We start from the raw sequence: 17,199 nt of genomic DNA, 5'->3' as shown, positions 1-17,199 counted from the left end.
TGTCTCAAATACTAAAAATCTCATTCCCAGAAGCTTCCTGCTAGGATAGGCTGGAGAATGGGAGCTGTCCAGGGGAGAGTTTTCTTTTGTCCTTCAACCTGTCACACTTGAAAGCCTTCCCCCTCACCTTAGATTCCACAAAGCCAGCTTATCCATATTTCTTGGTTAATTGCCAGTGTTCTCGCTCTTGAAAATGTTTGTCTAACTCCCTTGGTCAGATACGTCTTATTTCTTTTCCAACCGTTTCTAATCCTCTAGGGTACTCTATGTTTACCACACATGTGATTCTTCATTCATTCTGTAACCATGTCCATGTACATAAAGCCACAGACCTAGCATACTCAAAGCCCACGACAAAGTGGTTAACGTTAATCCTCAATACTAAGCAACTATTGATTTTAAGATGCACCATAGGTTGTATGTAGCCTTTCAACAAAAGCATGAGAAAATAATGAAGAGATAAAGAGAACAAAAACCACTATGTTATAATGAGCATGATAACGAAGGTTCTAAAGAGTTCACCATGGAGCAAACTCACTGCTTTACATGTAACGCGTCACTTAATCTTCATCACTCCATATATGATGTGAGATTTCATTCCCATTATTCTCAAGGGGAAATCACGACTCCAGAAAAGCTCCTGCAGTAAACAAGTGATGGAGCTAAGATATGCACTCAGGCAGTTTGCTTGCGTTCCACAGCCTATGCCCTTAGACAATCAACTTTATGTTTAATCAAAATATAGCATACGTAGAGAAAAGTGTGAAGCTCAGTGAATTTTCACCGAGTTAAAACACTCATGTAACCGCCACCCATAACAATAAATCAAACAGTATCAGCATCATATGAGCCCACTCATATTTCCCCACGACACCATCCTCTCCATCACCCAGAATTAATCCCTAGTCTTTCTTCTACCATCATAAATTAGGTTTTTACTGATTAACAAAACTAGATTTTTCTGTTTTTATATAAACATACAATTTTATTTTGTGTCAGGTTTCCAAAATTCAACATCATATTTGTTAGATTCATCCAAGGGGCTATGTGTGGTTACTATGTTCCTTCATATGCATTGTTAATGGTATTCCACCCTGTGATTATTTCATAACTTATTTATCTAATTTTTTGCTGATGGATATTTGTGGGGTTTTTTTTAGCTTTCTAGCGGTACATATTAGTGCTTCTATTAGTATTTTGTAAGTCCCACTTGTGGTACACATACACATATTTCTGTTATACATATCCTTATGGGTGAAACTGATGGGCTATAGGATATATATACCTCCATTTTAGTAGATACTGCTCCACAGGTTTACATAGTGGTCATACCTATTTATATTCTCACTATCAAAACGTGAGAGCTACAGTTATTCCATATCCTTCCTGACATTTGTTATCATTAGTTGTTTTAAATTTAGCTGCCTTGGTAAGTCACAGCCTCTACATTTAACTACTAAGTTGTTGTGAGAGCTCATACTTGTCCAAGAATTTATCACAGATTAAAAACCAAAGTATCAGCTTGCAATGCAAGTTCAAGTTTTCCTTTCCAATCCTCCTGTAACGCTTACCTTCCATTTCCCTTTGACTCTGCTTTTCCACGTAGTGTTTCCTCTAATCTCTCTGTTGTGATTCCAGGGAAGTATTACTGGCTATCTATAACTAGGATCTATTATTTATTAAATTTCTAACATATCATCTGACTGGAACGTATTAATTCCTTAAATGCCCATGATATGCTTGCCTGGGCGATGTCATGTCAAACAAGGTTTATTAGTGCAGCTTGGAAAACTCAATCTACACGGTACAGATTCTCTCAAATGGTGATGACTGCAATCTTTTATCCCCTATTGCAGATCGGGGATTGAAATGTGGCTTCATCTCTTACTAGGGAAGGCATTGCCTCTATGCCTCAGGTTGGTTTACTTATTTTTGAATCTGAAAAATGAGCATCACCTCATGGGGCTGATGTAAGAATGTAATAAGATAATATAAGTGAAGTATTCAGCACTTAGAGAATGATCAGTGGATATGAACTATTATTATTATTACCTTCTGTGAGGAAGGCACTGTTATTATCCCCATTTTGCAGACAAATAAATGAAAACTTAGAGAATTAAACTTGGCCGCTGTGATCACATAGTTCATACTTGGTAGAGATGGGATTCTAAACCAGCCCTATCCAATTCCAGAGTGAGTGTTACCATCAGCCAGTCTGAGAGCTATGTCATCTGAATCTTCATTGAAATCATGAATGCAATGTCAAGAGGACAGAACTATGAGGAAAGCTAGTCAAGACTTTCTTTTTGGCTGATTTTAAACAAGGTAACTGTGTCTCTTTGACAATAGTCTTTCAAACCAGATGGTCCTTTCTTCACCTTTAAAATATGTAATGCAGAGAGACCTTACGCATGCTTTACTAAAACCTCTTATACTCAATTCTATCAAAAATGAAAACAATGGTAAATATCTATGAATCAGTATGTGAATGTGTATGAAGCTATTTTAGCTCCTAGTAATTACCATTTCATTTCCTAAGTGCCATCTCTTTATAAATCTATTCTTTTTAAAACATCCTCTTTTGGGAAATGCTAATAACCTACCAAAGCATGTTAAGTTCATCTCTCCCAGTGAAAGCTGATAAGGTGAGAGTAAAAACATCTCAAAGTAGGAGAGTTGGGTTCTAGAAGCTTTCTATCAAGATGCCAGAGAAATACTGATAACATCTTGATTTAGAATGACCCAAAGGCAGCTATGGAGCTGTTGAAAAACAGTCACTGCTAGTTGTGGGAGGGCCGGGGAAATGATTTAATTCTTGTTCACAAGCCAATAAGCTGTGTACAAGCCAGTTTTAGAAGTAAAACTAGAGTCTATTGTTGGTAACATCAACATTTCTAGAATGCTTCCCCTAATCACATTGGGAGAAATAAACCCTCCACTAGAAAGCTCCATGACCAGTGCTAAGATCAGATCTAAGACCACAGACTTAATTAAATCAATAAACATTTAATAGATGTCCAATATGTACTAGGAACTGGGGATTAAAAAACTAAATAAGTTATTTTTCCTTGACTTTGAGAAGTGCACCATAATGGGGCAGAATGGTATGTAAGCATCTAATTAGTATGCAGTAGAGTAAGTCTATAATGAAGTTAGCTACAAGCTGCAGGATAATGTAAAGTGAAATGTAGTCTCCATGTTTTTATGAGTTAAGTACAAATGATGTAGCCTGGACATTTTTTTTTTTTTTTTTTGAAATGGAGTCTCAGTCTATTGCCCAGGTTGAAGTGCAGTGGCTCAATCTCCGCTCACTGCAACCTCCGCCTCCCAGGTTCAAGCGTTTCTCTAGCCTCATCCTTCCGAGTAGCTGGATTTACAGGTGGTGCCATCACATCTGACTAATTTTTGTATTTTAAGTAGAGACCAGGTTTCACCATGTTGGCCAGGCTGGTCTCGAACTCCTGACTTCAGGTGATACATCCGCCTCCGCTTCCCAAAGTGCTGGGAGTACAGGCTTGAGTCACCACACCTGGCCTTTAGCCTGGACATTTAAAATCCATAAATTATCCCAAAGTGCATCCCATGGACTACAACAGAAAGCATCCCATTTTCTAAACTTTTGCCTTTGTGACCCTCCAACATACTGTTAAGTACTGATAAGATCAATAGTGATCCTGTGATGAGCTAGATAATGCATCAGCCTCTCTTATATTTAATATAAGCCTAAAAGGAAAGCGATAGTGTTGAAACATAAGGCATTGAGACACAGTGATGGAGGATAAACCTAGGAGTTTAGGAAGACGGCATATTTGGCAGTGTTCTTTACATCAACTAAATAGCTGCCTACTTCAACATGACAAACACTCCTCAGGAGTTCCTGTGGCCCTCCAACAGGTGGACTTCCAAGGCTTTAAGAAGTCCTTGGTGCAGAGTACTGGAGACGATTCCCTACCTGACATCCGCAGGGTCTTCTGTGACGAGCACATCGGTCTTGCAGCTGGCCAGGGGGTTGATGGACAGCTCCACAGGCGGAACCACAAAGCTTTTGCTGACAGGAAGCCAGAGGCCTTGGCCCAAGCTGAAAGTAGACCTGCAATGTAAGAGTTTCCATTGGGGAACTCCCTGGGAAGCAGAGAGCAAACAGAAAAAAGGGGCCCCTGTTCCCATCCCTTCTAGGACAATTTCCTACTTCTCTACCCATGTCCCTTGCATTTTTTAAGAAACAATACTGGCCAGCTTTCTCCAGACCTGGATGAACATTTCTCAACTCTGTTAAACATTTAGCCCATGCATTGGTTTGTGTTGCTAAGTTCCTTTTCCTGATTTACTAGTGGACTCCATGAGGATAGGGACCATTGCTGCTCTGATTTTCCAGTAGTCCTGACATACAGCAGGAGTTCCATAAGTGACTGCTATGTCAGCAGGGACAGTCTGACACAAAGGTTAAGAGCACGGACTTTGAATCAGTTTGAACTAAGATCTGATTCCCAGTTTTGCCACTTAATTTGCTGTATGTCTTTATCTTTGCATGTATAGAAGCTTTACACAAGATTTTGTGGAAGTGGTAGGAAGAGGTTCCATGGCTACAGAGTATTTTTAAACCACCAGACTTAATAATCAGTAATGTCTCCTCCAGTTCAAGTATCTGAGTCTATAAGTCTAGCTGCCAGACAAATGGCAATTAGATTCCCATAGCAACCTGGGCCATGATTGTACATTAGCACCAAGGAGAGCTCTTTTGTGCTCAGTGCAGCTTGGGAGTGCACAGGCTCGATAGTCCAAGGATGCATGACCACATCTTCCTATCAGTCCTTTCTACATTTCCCAGAATTTTGCCCCAACAAGAAGGCCAACTCACCTGAGAATCTTTTCAGGGGCTTGCTCCCCCGTCACCAGATCATAGCCCCTCTCAAGTGTCGTGTAAGGCCAAGGTCTATGGGAAGGAGGAGAGGAGATGACATTAGTCAGAGGCAGGTAGGATGCACCTGTGGATCCTGCTCTAGAGTAGCTTTACAAACAATCACATTCTGCAGAAATAATTATTGGGCAAGACTATTTATATTATAAAAGAATGTCTCCAATATACAGAAGGATTCAGCTCTTTCATAAAGTGTATATGCCCATTTAGGAGTCTGTTTAAAAATGTGATGCTTTTTCTTTGTCAGTCCACTTAAGGAAGTGCTCATTGATTACTTTCTGTTTGAGCAGGTGACTTAAATGTCAGCCTTTGTTCTCTAGAATTTTCATCAGTCATATACCTTTAATACTAAAATGTGCTTCTGTGGGAAAGTAGGATTCACTTCCCATTGGGCATTGCAGGAACACAACTGTTGTAGAGAAACAGTCCTCTTTATGGAGATGCTTGGGGCCTCTGGCAACAGAACAGAGGAGGTAAACTGGGTCCTGCACTGTCCCGGTCCTTATGCCTTTTGCCACTCACCCTTCACTCTGTCCCCAGTCACTGCGCACACACAGGTGTCTGTGAACAGGGTCCGGGGCATAGCCTTCATGACAGCTGCACTCTCCTGTAAGTAAAAAGAAGAAACATTCTTGTGAAGAACAGTCTCCTCAGATAGACTTTTCTCTGGTTCACTTGTTTTCCGAAGACATAAAATGAGCTTCTTAGTTTTAGAAAAGGCACATGGAAAGAGGGTAATCTGGTCCATCGAACACTGTGGTTAACACAGTTTATTCCTTTGTTCACTCATTTATTCATTCATTCAACAAGTCCTGGCCACACTCTGACAGGCACTCAGCTCAGCACTGGAGGTTCAGAGGTCAAAGTTGCTAAAGGAGCTCACAATTTAAGACAGGGAAACAGGAAGAGATCAGGCGGCTACAAATGGAGGTTTTCTTTTCAAATATTAAAATTTTGATAAAGTGCATTTACTCTAGAGGTATAATCAGAAAACTGAATTATCTCCATCTCAATGAATAGGTCTTTACTATACATAAATCCCAAATTAAATGCCACTATCTCCAAGAAACCTTTGATTTTCCCTTTCAGAACAATCCTGTCTGTAGTCGCCTGGTTTCATTTTGGGTTGTTTTTCATTTTAAAATTGTTTTTCCTCTCCTCCCCTTCCTTCTATTATCATCCTTTCTTTGGTCCTCTTTTCTCCTTTCCCTCTCTCTTCTCATTCTTTTTTATTTCTTTCCCTTCTGTCTATCCATTTATGAACCCATCCATCATTTTTTCCTCTGGGAAGGTATTATGCTTGGTTGCATTACACACTGCCTAAAGGACATTCTCTCATGGGCCAAGTTCATTTCAGTTGGGCAGCACATGTCCGATTTCCTAGCATATCTTCAGAGTCCAGAATCCTAGAAGTGATTTCAGAATCTCTCCGTCCTACCCCCAGCTGTTGTCATTTCTACTCTACTGTATACTTCTTTAGGTATAGAATTTCTTTTCTTTCCTTTCCTTTTTTTTTTTTTTTTTTGAGAGCAAGAATCTCACTCTGTCTCCCAGACTGGAGTGCAGTAGCATGATCTTGGCTCACTGCAACCTCTGCCTCCCAGGTTCACACAATTCTCCTGTCTCAGCTTCCCAAGTAGCTAGGATTACAGGTGTGCACCACCATACCTGGCTAATTTTTGTATTTTTAGTAGAGATCGTGTTTCACCATGTTGGCCAGGCTGATCTTGAACTCTTGACTTCAAGTGATCTGCCCACCTCAGCCTCCCAAAATGTTGGGATTACAGGTGTGAGCCACCACACCCAGCCTAGAAATATATTTTGATTTAATGAATTACTGCTTTTTTCTCTAAAGTGTATTTGTGGGATGCTTAAAGATGCTTTACAAAAAACAGATTCTATTTAAAAATATGGTTTTTAAATACTACCCCATTCCTTAGAGCCAATGTAGTATGATTCTCTATGAGGGTGATACATACACAATTTTCACCAACTTATTTTTCTTTGGGAGCCTTGCTGGTGGAATGACTCACAGAATTAGAATTCTATGGAGCACATCTTGGGAAATGCTGGTAGAAACTGCCCTGGCTTTGCCTACTGCCTAGAATAGGGTCGGTGCTTAACAATGTGATTTGAATGAATAATTAACTATCTGATATGACTCTGGTAAATTTCCAGGATAATGAGGTTGGCTCTTGTCTTCTTTCTCATCTTTGCATAATCACATTCTGTGTCTCTCTCTCTCTACACACACACACACACACACACACAATCTTTCACCCTTGGATCCTACAGTGATTCTGATAGACAGGACCTGAAAGTTTTCAAATCATGTCCATGGAAATGTATTACTTAACAGAGATTTAGGGACTATACAAATATTGTGTTTTAATTTTTCTTAAAATTTTTATTTTTAAAATTTTAAAAATATATACACAATAAAGAATAAACACTCAGATATCACATGCCAGAATTTAGGATACAGAAGAAAGTACCAGTTGCCAGATAAACTTATTTTATGCAGGCTTCAGGGGAAAAAATTATCTCCTGTCATCTTTGTTTCAACAAAAAGGATACTGAGGATGAGTCAAGGTGCCAATAAGCTCATTCCATTTGCAGCTACATATTTCGTGAATCAGGATTTTCTCAACTTTATACAACTAAAATAAAATATTGTAGTAAATAGAATACTAGAGTAACTCAGTTCTACAACTATCACCCTTAACTCTGGGTTTTGAAATGTATATATTCCTCAAGTAAACTATTGTTCTTTCTGATGAACTGTAAATGTTGTATATTTAAACTTACATGAAGCATTCTTAGTGTCTGAAAACACTGTAACTTGTTTTATAGATGGTACTGCTGCTTAATCTTTGTATTCCCAGCACCTATTGACAGACAGCTTGGGCTTCATGAATGTTGGCTAAACTAAAATGATAGTAAGACAAAGTATAGAGTGAAGAATGGGTCAGATATAGTATTCAAAATATTCAGAATGGAGTTGTTGAAAGACACAAGGAGAGACAGAAGACTTGTCCCTTTCCTCCTCTCTGCTTACCTGGAAAATAAGGAGAGCTTGCTCACAGGTAGGAATGTTCTCTGTACTCCTCCCCTCCAACATCATGCCTGGGGTCTTCCACCGAGTGGAAGTCCTGTAAGTAGTGCTGCCGAATGAACTGATTGTTTCCAGAGGTAAGGGGAATGGAAGCAAAAGGCTAAGAGCCTTGAATATGGATGAAAATAATTTACCAAGGAGGGGAGGGGTGGGAGTCATTAATGATATGTTAAAATGCAACAGTCCCTTCATGAAATATTCACCACTTTAAACATGTCTAATATTAAAGATTAAAAGTCCTGGGATTTGTCCTCGAGGCTCCCAGGACTGATTTATGATCTGCCACAAGCCACAGGCCTCATGATTCATAAAGGGAGAGGTAAAATGGTTACCTCTGGCAAAGGAGCAGGAAGTCAGGCTGGGGTGGGTGAGGAGGGGCCAGCAAGGAGGATCCCTCTTCTTTATGGAAAGAGCAAAGGCTGAGGTCCCTACCCCTCCTGCAGTGACTGTGCAGGAAACAGCACAGTTTACTTCTTTCCTCTTTCTCTTGTTTTTGGAAATATTGGTGAGATGGAGAAATTTATTTGGTAAAAGGGTGCTGCTGTATGTTTTTCTTTCCTCCTTGTGTGCTTACTAGGCAAGTTTTCCCTGACTCAGAATGGATCGCTAATGACTGAGGCTCATCATACAACAAATATATATTTTGCAATTAAGAGGCCTTCACCCTGGAGTCCCCCTAGGCAGAGGGAAAAGCCCCCGAGTGCTGGCAGCAGATGGACCTGGCTCCATCCTCTTGCTCTCTCCCTAGTTGTGTGGCCTTGGGAAAGTCACCTTTTTGGTTTCAGTTTTCTCGTTTACAGAATGGGGATGATAGAAATGTCTATCTCCTAGAGCTGATGTAAGAACAAATTGAAACAGCAAAGAATAAAGCTAGTGGCTCAGGTGACAGTTAGTTGACGATCAAAAAGTGAGTTTCTGGGTACTATGCACACTACATGGCTAAAGTATATCCATGTAACAAACCTGCAGAATGTACCCCCTACGTAAGTAAAAGCTGAATTTAAAAAAAAAAAAAAAAAAAGAAATGTGTTTCCTTCCCTTTAATTCCAAGCTGGCCACTGGGTTCTGGAATATGTTTACATTTAGATAGGAGTATCACCCCTAACACCTAAATCCTTACATATTAGATGTAGAGACACAAATTACCTCCTTTTTGGGCCTTAGTTTTTCTTTCTGTAAGATGGAAGGTTGGAGTAGATCATTCATCAATTCTGAGCACCAAGAGTCAGCTGTTTGCATTTGCCTTTCCGAATCCCTAACCTCTGCTTTCTGGATACTGTTTGTTTTCATTTCGGCTGCAATCATTCTTAGCAGCAGCCTGGGTGTCTCTAGCAAGATCTCCATCAACGCCATAGCTATCGGCTTTATTGACTCCTGTTTCCTATTTTGCTGGCTCAGCTAACTCTCCACTATTCGCAAGCAGGCATTTCCTTCTTGCAAGATGCAAAGCCTCTGACAGCCAGAGCTGAGGGTAATTAACCTCTTCCCTGGGTGAGTCCTTGCTTCAACTCTGCTTCTGCACACCCAGAGCAGCAAGGCCATCAAAGATCAACTCTCCAGGGATGCATGTAACTGTGCTGACTGTGAACGTCTATACTCCCTATCCCTATCATTCCAGTACCTTCCTTGCTCACCACTGCATATCAGCACCTCCTGCACGGCCTGGTACAGAGAGTGGGAATTCAGTAAATAAATGCTAAATAGATGAAGGGATATATTTCACAATAGTAGTGCCTATGCCAATGGAATAGGGTAATAATTTTTTACTTGACTGTTCCCCTACTAAGCTGGGAATTCCTTGATTGCAAAAATATTTTCTTAATCATCCTGTATTCTAATAATTCATATAGTGCCTGATAAAGGGTAGGCAACTCATTTGTTGAATGAATGAATGCATGAATTAGTGAATTCATACATATATCATGATTACCCTGAATTTAGGGTGAGTTCATTTAGAATAATGATGACTCTGCTGAGGACTGGAACTCTCTATATCCAAGACAGGTATTTGCCAAGGAAACAAAGAGTGCAAACACAAGTGCTGAGGAAATGTCTAAAATGGAATTCTATTTCACATCAGAGCAGAAAAGACCCCTAAAGATCATCTAGTTCAAACTTTCCCAGTCTCCTTATTCAGAAAAGGAAATTCGAGCTAGGAGAGTAAAGAAGCTTGTCGAAATCACTGGTCTAGCCTCTGGGCCAGCCAGGATGAAAACCCAGGGCTCCTGGCCACCACTCCAGTGTCCTCCTGCTCCATTGGTGGTATCAATAGTTCACTGCATCCTGAAGCCTTTTGTAGTAATTTTTCTGCACACTTCTGACATTACCAAGTTTTCTAAAAATGAGAGCATTTACAAACAGGTATTATTTAAACAGTAACATGAATTTGAAATACCCTTAAGTACATTAATAACACATATTTATATGTTGTTAATAATGGAGACCTAAAAAAAGAATTTACTCTCTTCATTATTATGGTTCTTATAAGGGAATTCAATTAGGTGATTTTCTATCTGGCTAGTTACCAGAAATGTGTTATCAGCAATACATGAGTTGTGTTGGTTTTAAAAGATTTACTGTTCATGACTCTTGGCTGCCATTTGTTGAGTTTTCTTTCTACGTTACATGCATTCTCACTCCAGAAACTCTTGGGCAAAAACAACAGAACGCCTTGATCGTTAACAATCTGTGTTCATCTCCTGTGAGACTCTTCCAAACAGGACAATGCCTTCTTGTTAATCACCTAAGGCCGGTAGGCTGGTGAAATGGTTCAGAGTGTGAGTGGGCCTTCAAATCGTCACGTACCGCATTCAAATCCTGGATCTGCCTGCCTCTTCAAGTTTGTAAGAACCTGATAAATGGCTTCTTCTCTCCCTGAGACTGTTTCCTTTATCTGTAATGGAGCTGATATCATATACCTGTGAGAAGAATCAAGTGCTGTATCTGAAAAATCTCAGCACAGTCTTTGGCATATTTCTTCTTGCTGAGAACACAACAGCTGTTTGAGTTCATATAATTATTGTTCTTGGGTAGGAGGGGTCCATCCACTATGTCGTTTTAGTGGAAAGGAAAGGTGTTTAGAATGAAGGATGGTCACAAATCCAAGGTATGCCCTTCACAAAACCAAAGAGACCACAGTTTCTTTATCTGTAATTTGACACAGTTTTTAAAAAATTATTTAAATTTTTTTAGAGATGGTGTTGCTCTGTTGCCCAAGCTGGAGTGCAGTGGTGCAATCATGGCTCACTACAGCCTTGAGCTCCTAGTCTCAAGAGATCCTCCTGCCTCAGCCTCCCAAGTAGCTAGGACTATAGGCACATGCCATCATTCTCAGCTAGTTTAATTTTTTGTGAAGATGAGATCTAACTATGTCGCACAGGCAGAGGGCAGTTTGAATGAGATAATCCCCAAAGCTGTTTCCCTAGTTTCCAGAGCTATAAAGACATGTTCCCTGTGTCCATGGCAGCCCCTGCTAAGGAGGTACGGGCACGGACAAGGCATAAGCCAGAGGCTGCTGCCTCCTCCATCCCAGCAGCACAGATGAGCTCATGGCCTGCCCACGAGAGTGCAAAGCCTCTTTCATAAGCCATCCTGGATGTCTGACTTCCCACCCCAAACCCTGTCATTCTGTTATGATTCCATTTTCACTTGCTTCTAACTCAGTCATCACTTATCATCACCAGCCAGGGACGCTGCCTGCTGTTCACTTTCTTATTTACTCTTCTTGTCACTGTGGTTTGAAAAGATATCTCCCTGGGCTCTCAGAGAAATAAGCATGGTACCCTTCCCCATTTTAACTCCAAATGGGGCACCTTAGGACTCTCCACCTCTGTGTCTCAGTAACCCAACTTAAGGGCAGGCACACAGTGGGCATAACATTATGAGGGCCTGCTTTGTGCTAAAAGTGGTGTGTGACATTGACATGAGTCATTGCATGTCACAGTCATGACTAGTGCAAGGAGGAAGGTACTGATGCTCTCTTTGTAAAATAAGGAAACTGAAGCTAAGACTCGACTAGTTACTTGCCCTAGGTCACAGGGCCAGGTTTCCAAAGCTCATGCTCGCTTACGCCACCACAAACCCCACAACAATAAACATAACCACAAGGACAATAACAAGGACAGCTGCCTTTAATTTGGCAATGATTGCGTGTGAGACACTGAGGGTCATTTCTCTGCAGTGGTTAATTATGAGTTTGCTTTTTTGCCATGGTTGACTGTGGGAAGAGTAAATTTTCTTTCCCGCTCTTTGTCTTCAGTTGGCATATGACTTGCTTTGGTCAATGGGATAATGACACCCAGGACTTAAATAATTAAGGCTTGAAATGTATTTATGCAGCTAGGCTTTCCTTCTTGCACTCCTGCCTCTTGCCATTAGAAAAAACATCCCCAGGTTGTGGGTGGTCCATGAAGGATGACAGATGTGTGGAGCAGATCTGGATTCATCCTCAGCTTAAAGCCAAGGGCAGCTGAGTCCTGGCTAGATCAGTCCACCCAGATGTGTGACAAAGGAGAAAAAGATGCTTACTTATAGTTGTTGACAGTGAAATGTGATTGATATGCAGCATTACTTTGGCAAAAGCTTCAGATGTACTTTAAACCTAGATGTCTATATCTCTGTGAGTAATGGTACCACTTTCTTTCCTAATTGGAAACTTCAGAAAAACTTCTAACTGGGCCCTATTTTGTATCCTCAGCATCTGAGTGATACCAGAATCCCACAGACTCTACCTCTTTGGTTTTACTCAGACCCATTTATTCCCATCTCTCTTCTCCGCAGCTGGCCTGGTTCAGGCCCTCAGCATTGTCCATGTGCTATGAACCTATTTTCTGTGTCCCTACATCTGATCTGACTGTTGGCCAGTTATCTTTTCAAAGAACAGCTGCACTCACAGCCTTCCCCAGAAACTCTCAGTGGTTTTCAATTGCCTTCAGGGTAGAGGTCATATATCCCAGTCTAGCATTCAAGGCCTTTCATCACTGGCCCCAGCCAATTTGTCCAACCTTATCAATAACTCTACCTCCCTGTGATGTTTACGCTCTAATTTTCCCTGGGACTGTTGATGAAAGCAGGGTCACTTGAGACCATGCAGCTTCTTGCAGCAGGTGTGCCTTGATCCTACCCAGTGTGCCTTGATCCACCTACTTGCAGCAGGTGTGCCTTGGTCCCACTCAGAGGTGCCACTCAAGCAAAACCTGAGCCTTGGAGAGAGACAAAGTCAATGAAGGAGAGACTAAAGATGGAGGGAGAGGAGAAAATGAGAAATTAAGTGGCAAACAATTATTTAGAAAAAAACCAAGATAATTTGGGCAGGGTTGAGTATAAGTAATGTCATTAGGAGATACGTTTTACAGCTCTGAATCTTCTGCAAATCATTCTACCTTTCTGGATCCCAGCCTTCCAATCTGTAAAATGAGTAGGTAGTACTCAGATATCCCACTTTTCCAAATCTTGTTCAAATTCCAGCCCTTGATTCTTTCTCTAATATATTCTGGTCTTGTTTCTTGAAATCAGCATGTCCCTTGTGATTCAGGAAGCAGGATAAGTTTGGGGGCTTGGGGAAACAGAGGCTTCGTAGGCAAAGAAACATGATTCGAGTGAAATGACAGGAGGATATAATTAGACGCTTTATGAAATGAGGAAGATTCTTTATAAGTCTACTCAGTCAAATGTGCTGTGTGACCTGAGGCAGTTCCTCCCTCCCTGGGACTCAGTTTCTCTATCTGTATAGTGAGAAGGCTGGTCTTGACATCTGAGCAACTTCATATGGGTGTCTCTGATGTCCCTTTCTTCCTTATACTGCTGGTGTCAGACCTTCCAACCTTGTTCTTCCCAAAGCACTGAGACAAATGTGGACTCTGCATTGTAGCTGCCGGCCCCTCATTGTCATTCATCAGCATGCCTCTGAGAGCACAAAGAAAAAATAATCAGAGGCTGAGAGGTTCTAGTGGCACAGGCTGGTGATCAGGTCTGATAGAGATTAGAGTCCTTAATCAAGGCTACATGGGGACTAATTGGTGTTGGCTCAGCTCGTGTGGGCAGCCCATGAGGGGTGGCCAGGCTACTGAGTGGCTGCCAGCCAGGCTCCGTGAGGCCCCACCCCGCCGCTCCAGGTTCTCAGCCAGGGCAACCCTTTCTGCTGGCCCCATTCCCTTTCTTTCTAGCCTCCTCCACCTCTGAGTGCACCACACACGATTATATATTATTAGTGTCTAGGAGAAAAGCATGTGGCAAAGAGCTTCCTGCAAAATCATGGCTGATTAAAGATGGAGTGGGGTGAAGAAATCTCACTAACAGCCTGGAATAGACACAGAACAGATATTTCCAACAATCCAAAAGGATCTGGCTGCAGTTGATGAGCACAGGGCGCTTAACATGGATGCACAGAGCCGGGCCTGCTGGTGAGAGGCCAGCATCTCCCACCCTCACTGCACCCCAGAGTCCTGCATCCTCTAAGCTTCTCAGATGCACCAGGAAGGCATGGGGAGCAGAGGGACACAGACTGGTAAAAGGAAAGGCGTCAGCCTGACAACCAAGGCCATCGGAGGCTGAATCCTCTGCGGCCTGCATCAGTCACTGCACCTCTGGGCCTCATTAGAAAATGGGCATCTTAAACCCAATTTTAAAAATTGTCACAAGGATTGCAGACAATATATTAAAAACAGTTACTGCATCATCGCCAGACGTGTAGGCAGCACTTGGTATGTTACAGTGTCGTTATCATGATTACTGCCAGCACTGCTGTCCTTGCTGTGCTGTTGTTCAGGCTGCGCCCCGCACCCCAGTCACGTTTCCTCCTTGGTGCCCTTGCCCCTCTGGGCTGCAGCTACCCTCCTGGGCTTCCTGCTATGTTAGTTCCTCCTTTTCTCCTTCCCCAGAAGATTCATCTCTGGTTCAGATCTTACTGCTGCAGACCAGCTACCCTTCCCTGCATAATTCTTCTATACCTGGCACGGAGGAGATGGAGGCAGAGAGATGAATCCATCCTATTTTTCTGCCTTCAAGCAGCTGGCATTGGCGTAGGAAGACTGGAGGAAAATACATCACTGGACAAGGTGTGATTCAGGCTAGGAGAGGAATGTGTGCAAAGAGGTATAGGAGCCCGAGAGAGGATTGTAGAGAACTGCCCCTATGGGGGCTCAGCTGTGAAAAGGGAGGGTAATAATAATAATAATAAGAAGAAGAAGAAACCCAGAGCGATAGCTACCTACCAGGCTGTATGGGAAGTTCTTTGTTTAGATTAACTCACACGATCCTTCCAACAAACCTACAGGTAGGTTCAATGACTAACCCCATCTTGCAGACAAGCAGTCAGAGGCCCAGAGGGGTAGTACCCTGCTTGCCAAAGGTCACAAAGTCAAGTGTGCCAGAGCCAGAACTAGAATCCAGCCAGCAACTGTGCTGCTCCAGAGATGGGGCTGCTGCCCCCCGGCTGCGCTGCCTCCCTCTCCAGGAGAAATAAGAGTTTACAGAGAGAGTGACAGGGATGAAGGCAGGGCACCATGTGCATGGAAAATGGTGGGCCCTTTTGCTTTGGTGAATCAGGCACAGTCAAAAGGGCACTGAAGAATCCTGCCCTAGTTCTGCAGGTACGAGGAAGCAGTCCCTGGAAACTGCCACATCCCCTCTGCAAAAATACGGTAGTGCCCCGTTATCTACAAGATAAGTTCCAACCTGCCCAGTGGCTGCCTGAAACCGTGGACAGTACTGAACCTTATTGATGTGGTTTGGCGCTGCATCCCCACCCAAATCTCATGTTGAGTTGCAATCCCCCGTGCTGGTGGAGAGACCTGGTGGGAGGTGATTGGATCATGGAGGCGGACGTCCCCCTTGCTGTTCCTGTGATAGCAAGTGAGTTCTTATGAGATCTGGTTGTTTAAAAGTATGTAGCCTTAATCAAGGTTACATGGGGACCAATCGGTGTTGGCTAAGCTCATGTGGACAGCCTGTATGGGGTGGCTAGGCTGCTGAGAGACTGCCGGTCAGGTCCTATGACAGCACCTGCTCCAGGTTCTCAGCCAGGGCAACCCTTCCCACTGGCCCCCTTCATGCTCTCTCTCTCCTGCTCTGCCACGTGAAGATTGTGCCTGCTTCCCCTTTGCCTTCCGCCATAATTGTAAGTTTTCTGAGGCCTTCCAGCCATGCTTCCTATACAGCCTGTGGAACTGTGAGTCAATTAAAGCTCTTTTCTTCATAAATTACCCAGTCTCAGATAGTTCATAGCAGTGTGAGAACAGATTAATGAACCCATATTTACTATTTTTCCTATATGTACATACCCATGATAACATTTAATTATAAATTAGGCACAGCGAGAGATTAAGAACAACAACTAAAAACAAAATAGAACAAGTGTAGCAATACACCGGTATCCCTACTCCTGCACTTGGGGCTATAATTAAGTAAAATAAGGGTTATCCAAACAGCAGATCTGATAACTGAGATGATGGATACTCTGGACAAGGGAATGATTCATGTCCTGGTGGGATGGAGCAAAATGGTGTGAGATTTCATCACACTACTCAAAACGCAGCCCAATTTAAAAGTTATAAATTGTTTATTTCTGGTATTTTCCATTCAGTATTTTCAGACCACAGTTGACTGTGGGTAATGAATACTGTAGAAAGTAAAACTGTGGATAAGGGGGAGCTACTGTAGGCATTCCTAAACACTGAATTTAGGTGTTAGGGTAGGAAGAGACAGTTTAAAAGTAGAAAAGCCAAGCACTGGAGTCAGAATGGAATTAGAGCTATGCATCTGCCAACCAGTAGCTCAGTGACTTTGTAAAACTTTCTGTCTCCGTCGAAGACTCAGCTTCCTTATTTCTAAGTTAATCGTACCAGCCCTTCTCATTGAGCAACATGAAACATGGGCCCCATAAATATCATCTGCTATTGCTATGACTATTATTAGGGAGCTGGTGGCTTTAATGTCCTTTCTTGACCATGGCTCTTATTCCAGACCTCTTGGTTATCACGTAGAAAAAGGAAAATACTAAGAGATGCTTATGAAGTTTGTTAATCATGACCACGTCTGATCTACCTTTGCACTTTTGATCCACCCAACCACCCTGTGAAGCAGGTGTTCATGTCCTGATTTTACACAGGAGGAAACTGAAGCCCCAAGGTGTTAAATGACTTGACTTCAGTTCATATAGCAAGAAAGC

At 42.2% G+C, this 17,199-nt stretch overlaps 1 protein-coding gene across 3 annotated transcripts in view; it reads right to left on the bottom strand.

Moving 5' to 3' along the window:
* ASTN2 (astrotactin 2) overlaps positions 1-17,199 on the bottom strand; it is a 976,097-nt gene that overhangs the window by 532,898 nt on the left and 426,000 nt on the right. For 2 of the 3 annotated variants that reach the window (XM_012472754.2, XM_012472755.3), the window contains 3 exons: positions 5,441-5,525; positions 4,859-4,933; positions 3,953-4,090 (listed from right to left, as the gene is read on the bottom strand). In XM_012472754.2, the coding sequence (XP_012328177.2) occupies positions 3,953-4,090; positions 4,859-4,933; positions 5,441-5,525 (298 nt within the window). The remainder of the gene's footprint in view (positions 1-3,952; positions 4,091-4,858; positions 4,934-5,440; positions 5,526-17,199) is intronic. The other variant, XM_064378516.1, reaches the window with a different exon arrangement.

The sequence above is a fragment of the Aotus nancymaae genome, unplaced genomic scaffold (genome assembly GCF_030222135.1).
Source record: "Aotus nancymaae isolate 86718 unplaced genomic scaffold, 86718_ANA_hifiasm-v0.15.2.pri h1tg000003l, whole genome shotgun sequence".
NCBI classification, from domain to species: Eukaryota; Metazoa; Chordata; class Mammalia; order Primates; family Aotidae; genus Aotus; species Aotus nancymaae.
The sequence above is the reverse complement of the archived record's forward strand: the minus strand, read 5'-3'. Positions and strand labels throughout refer to the sequence as shown.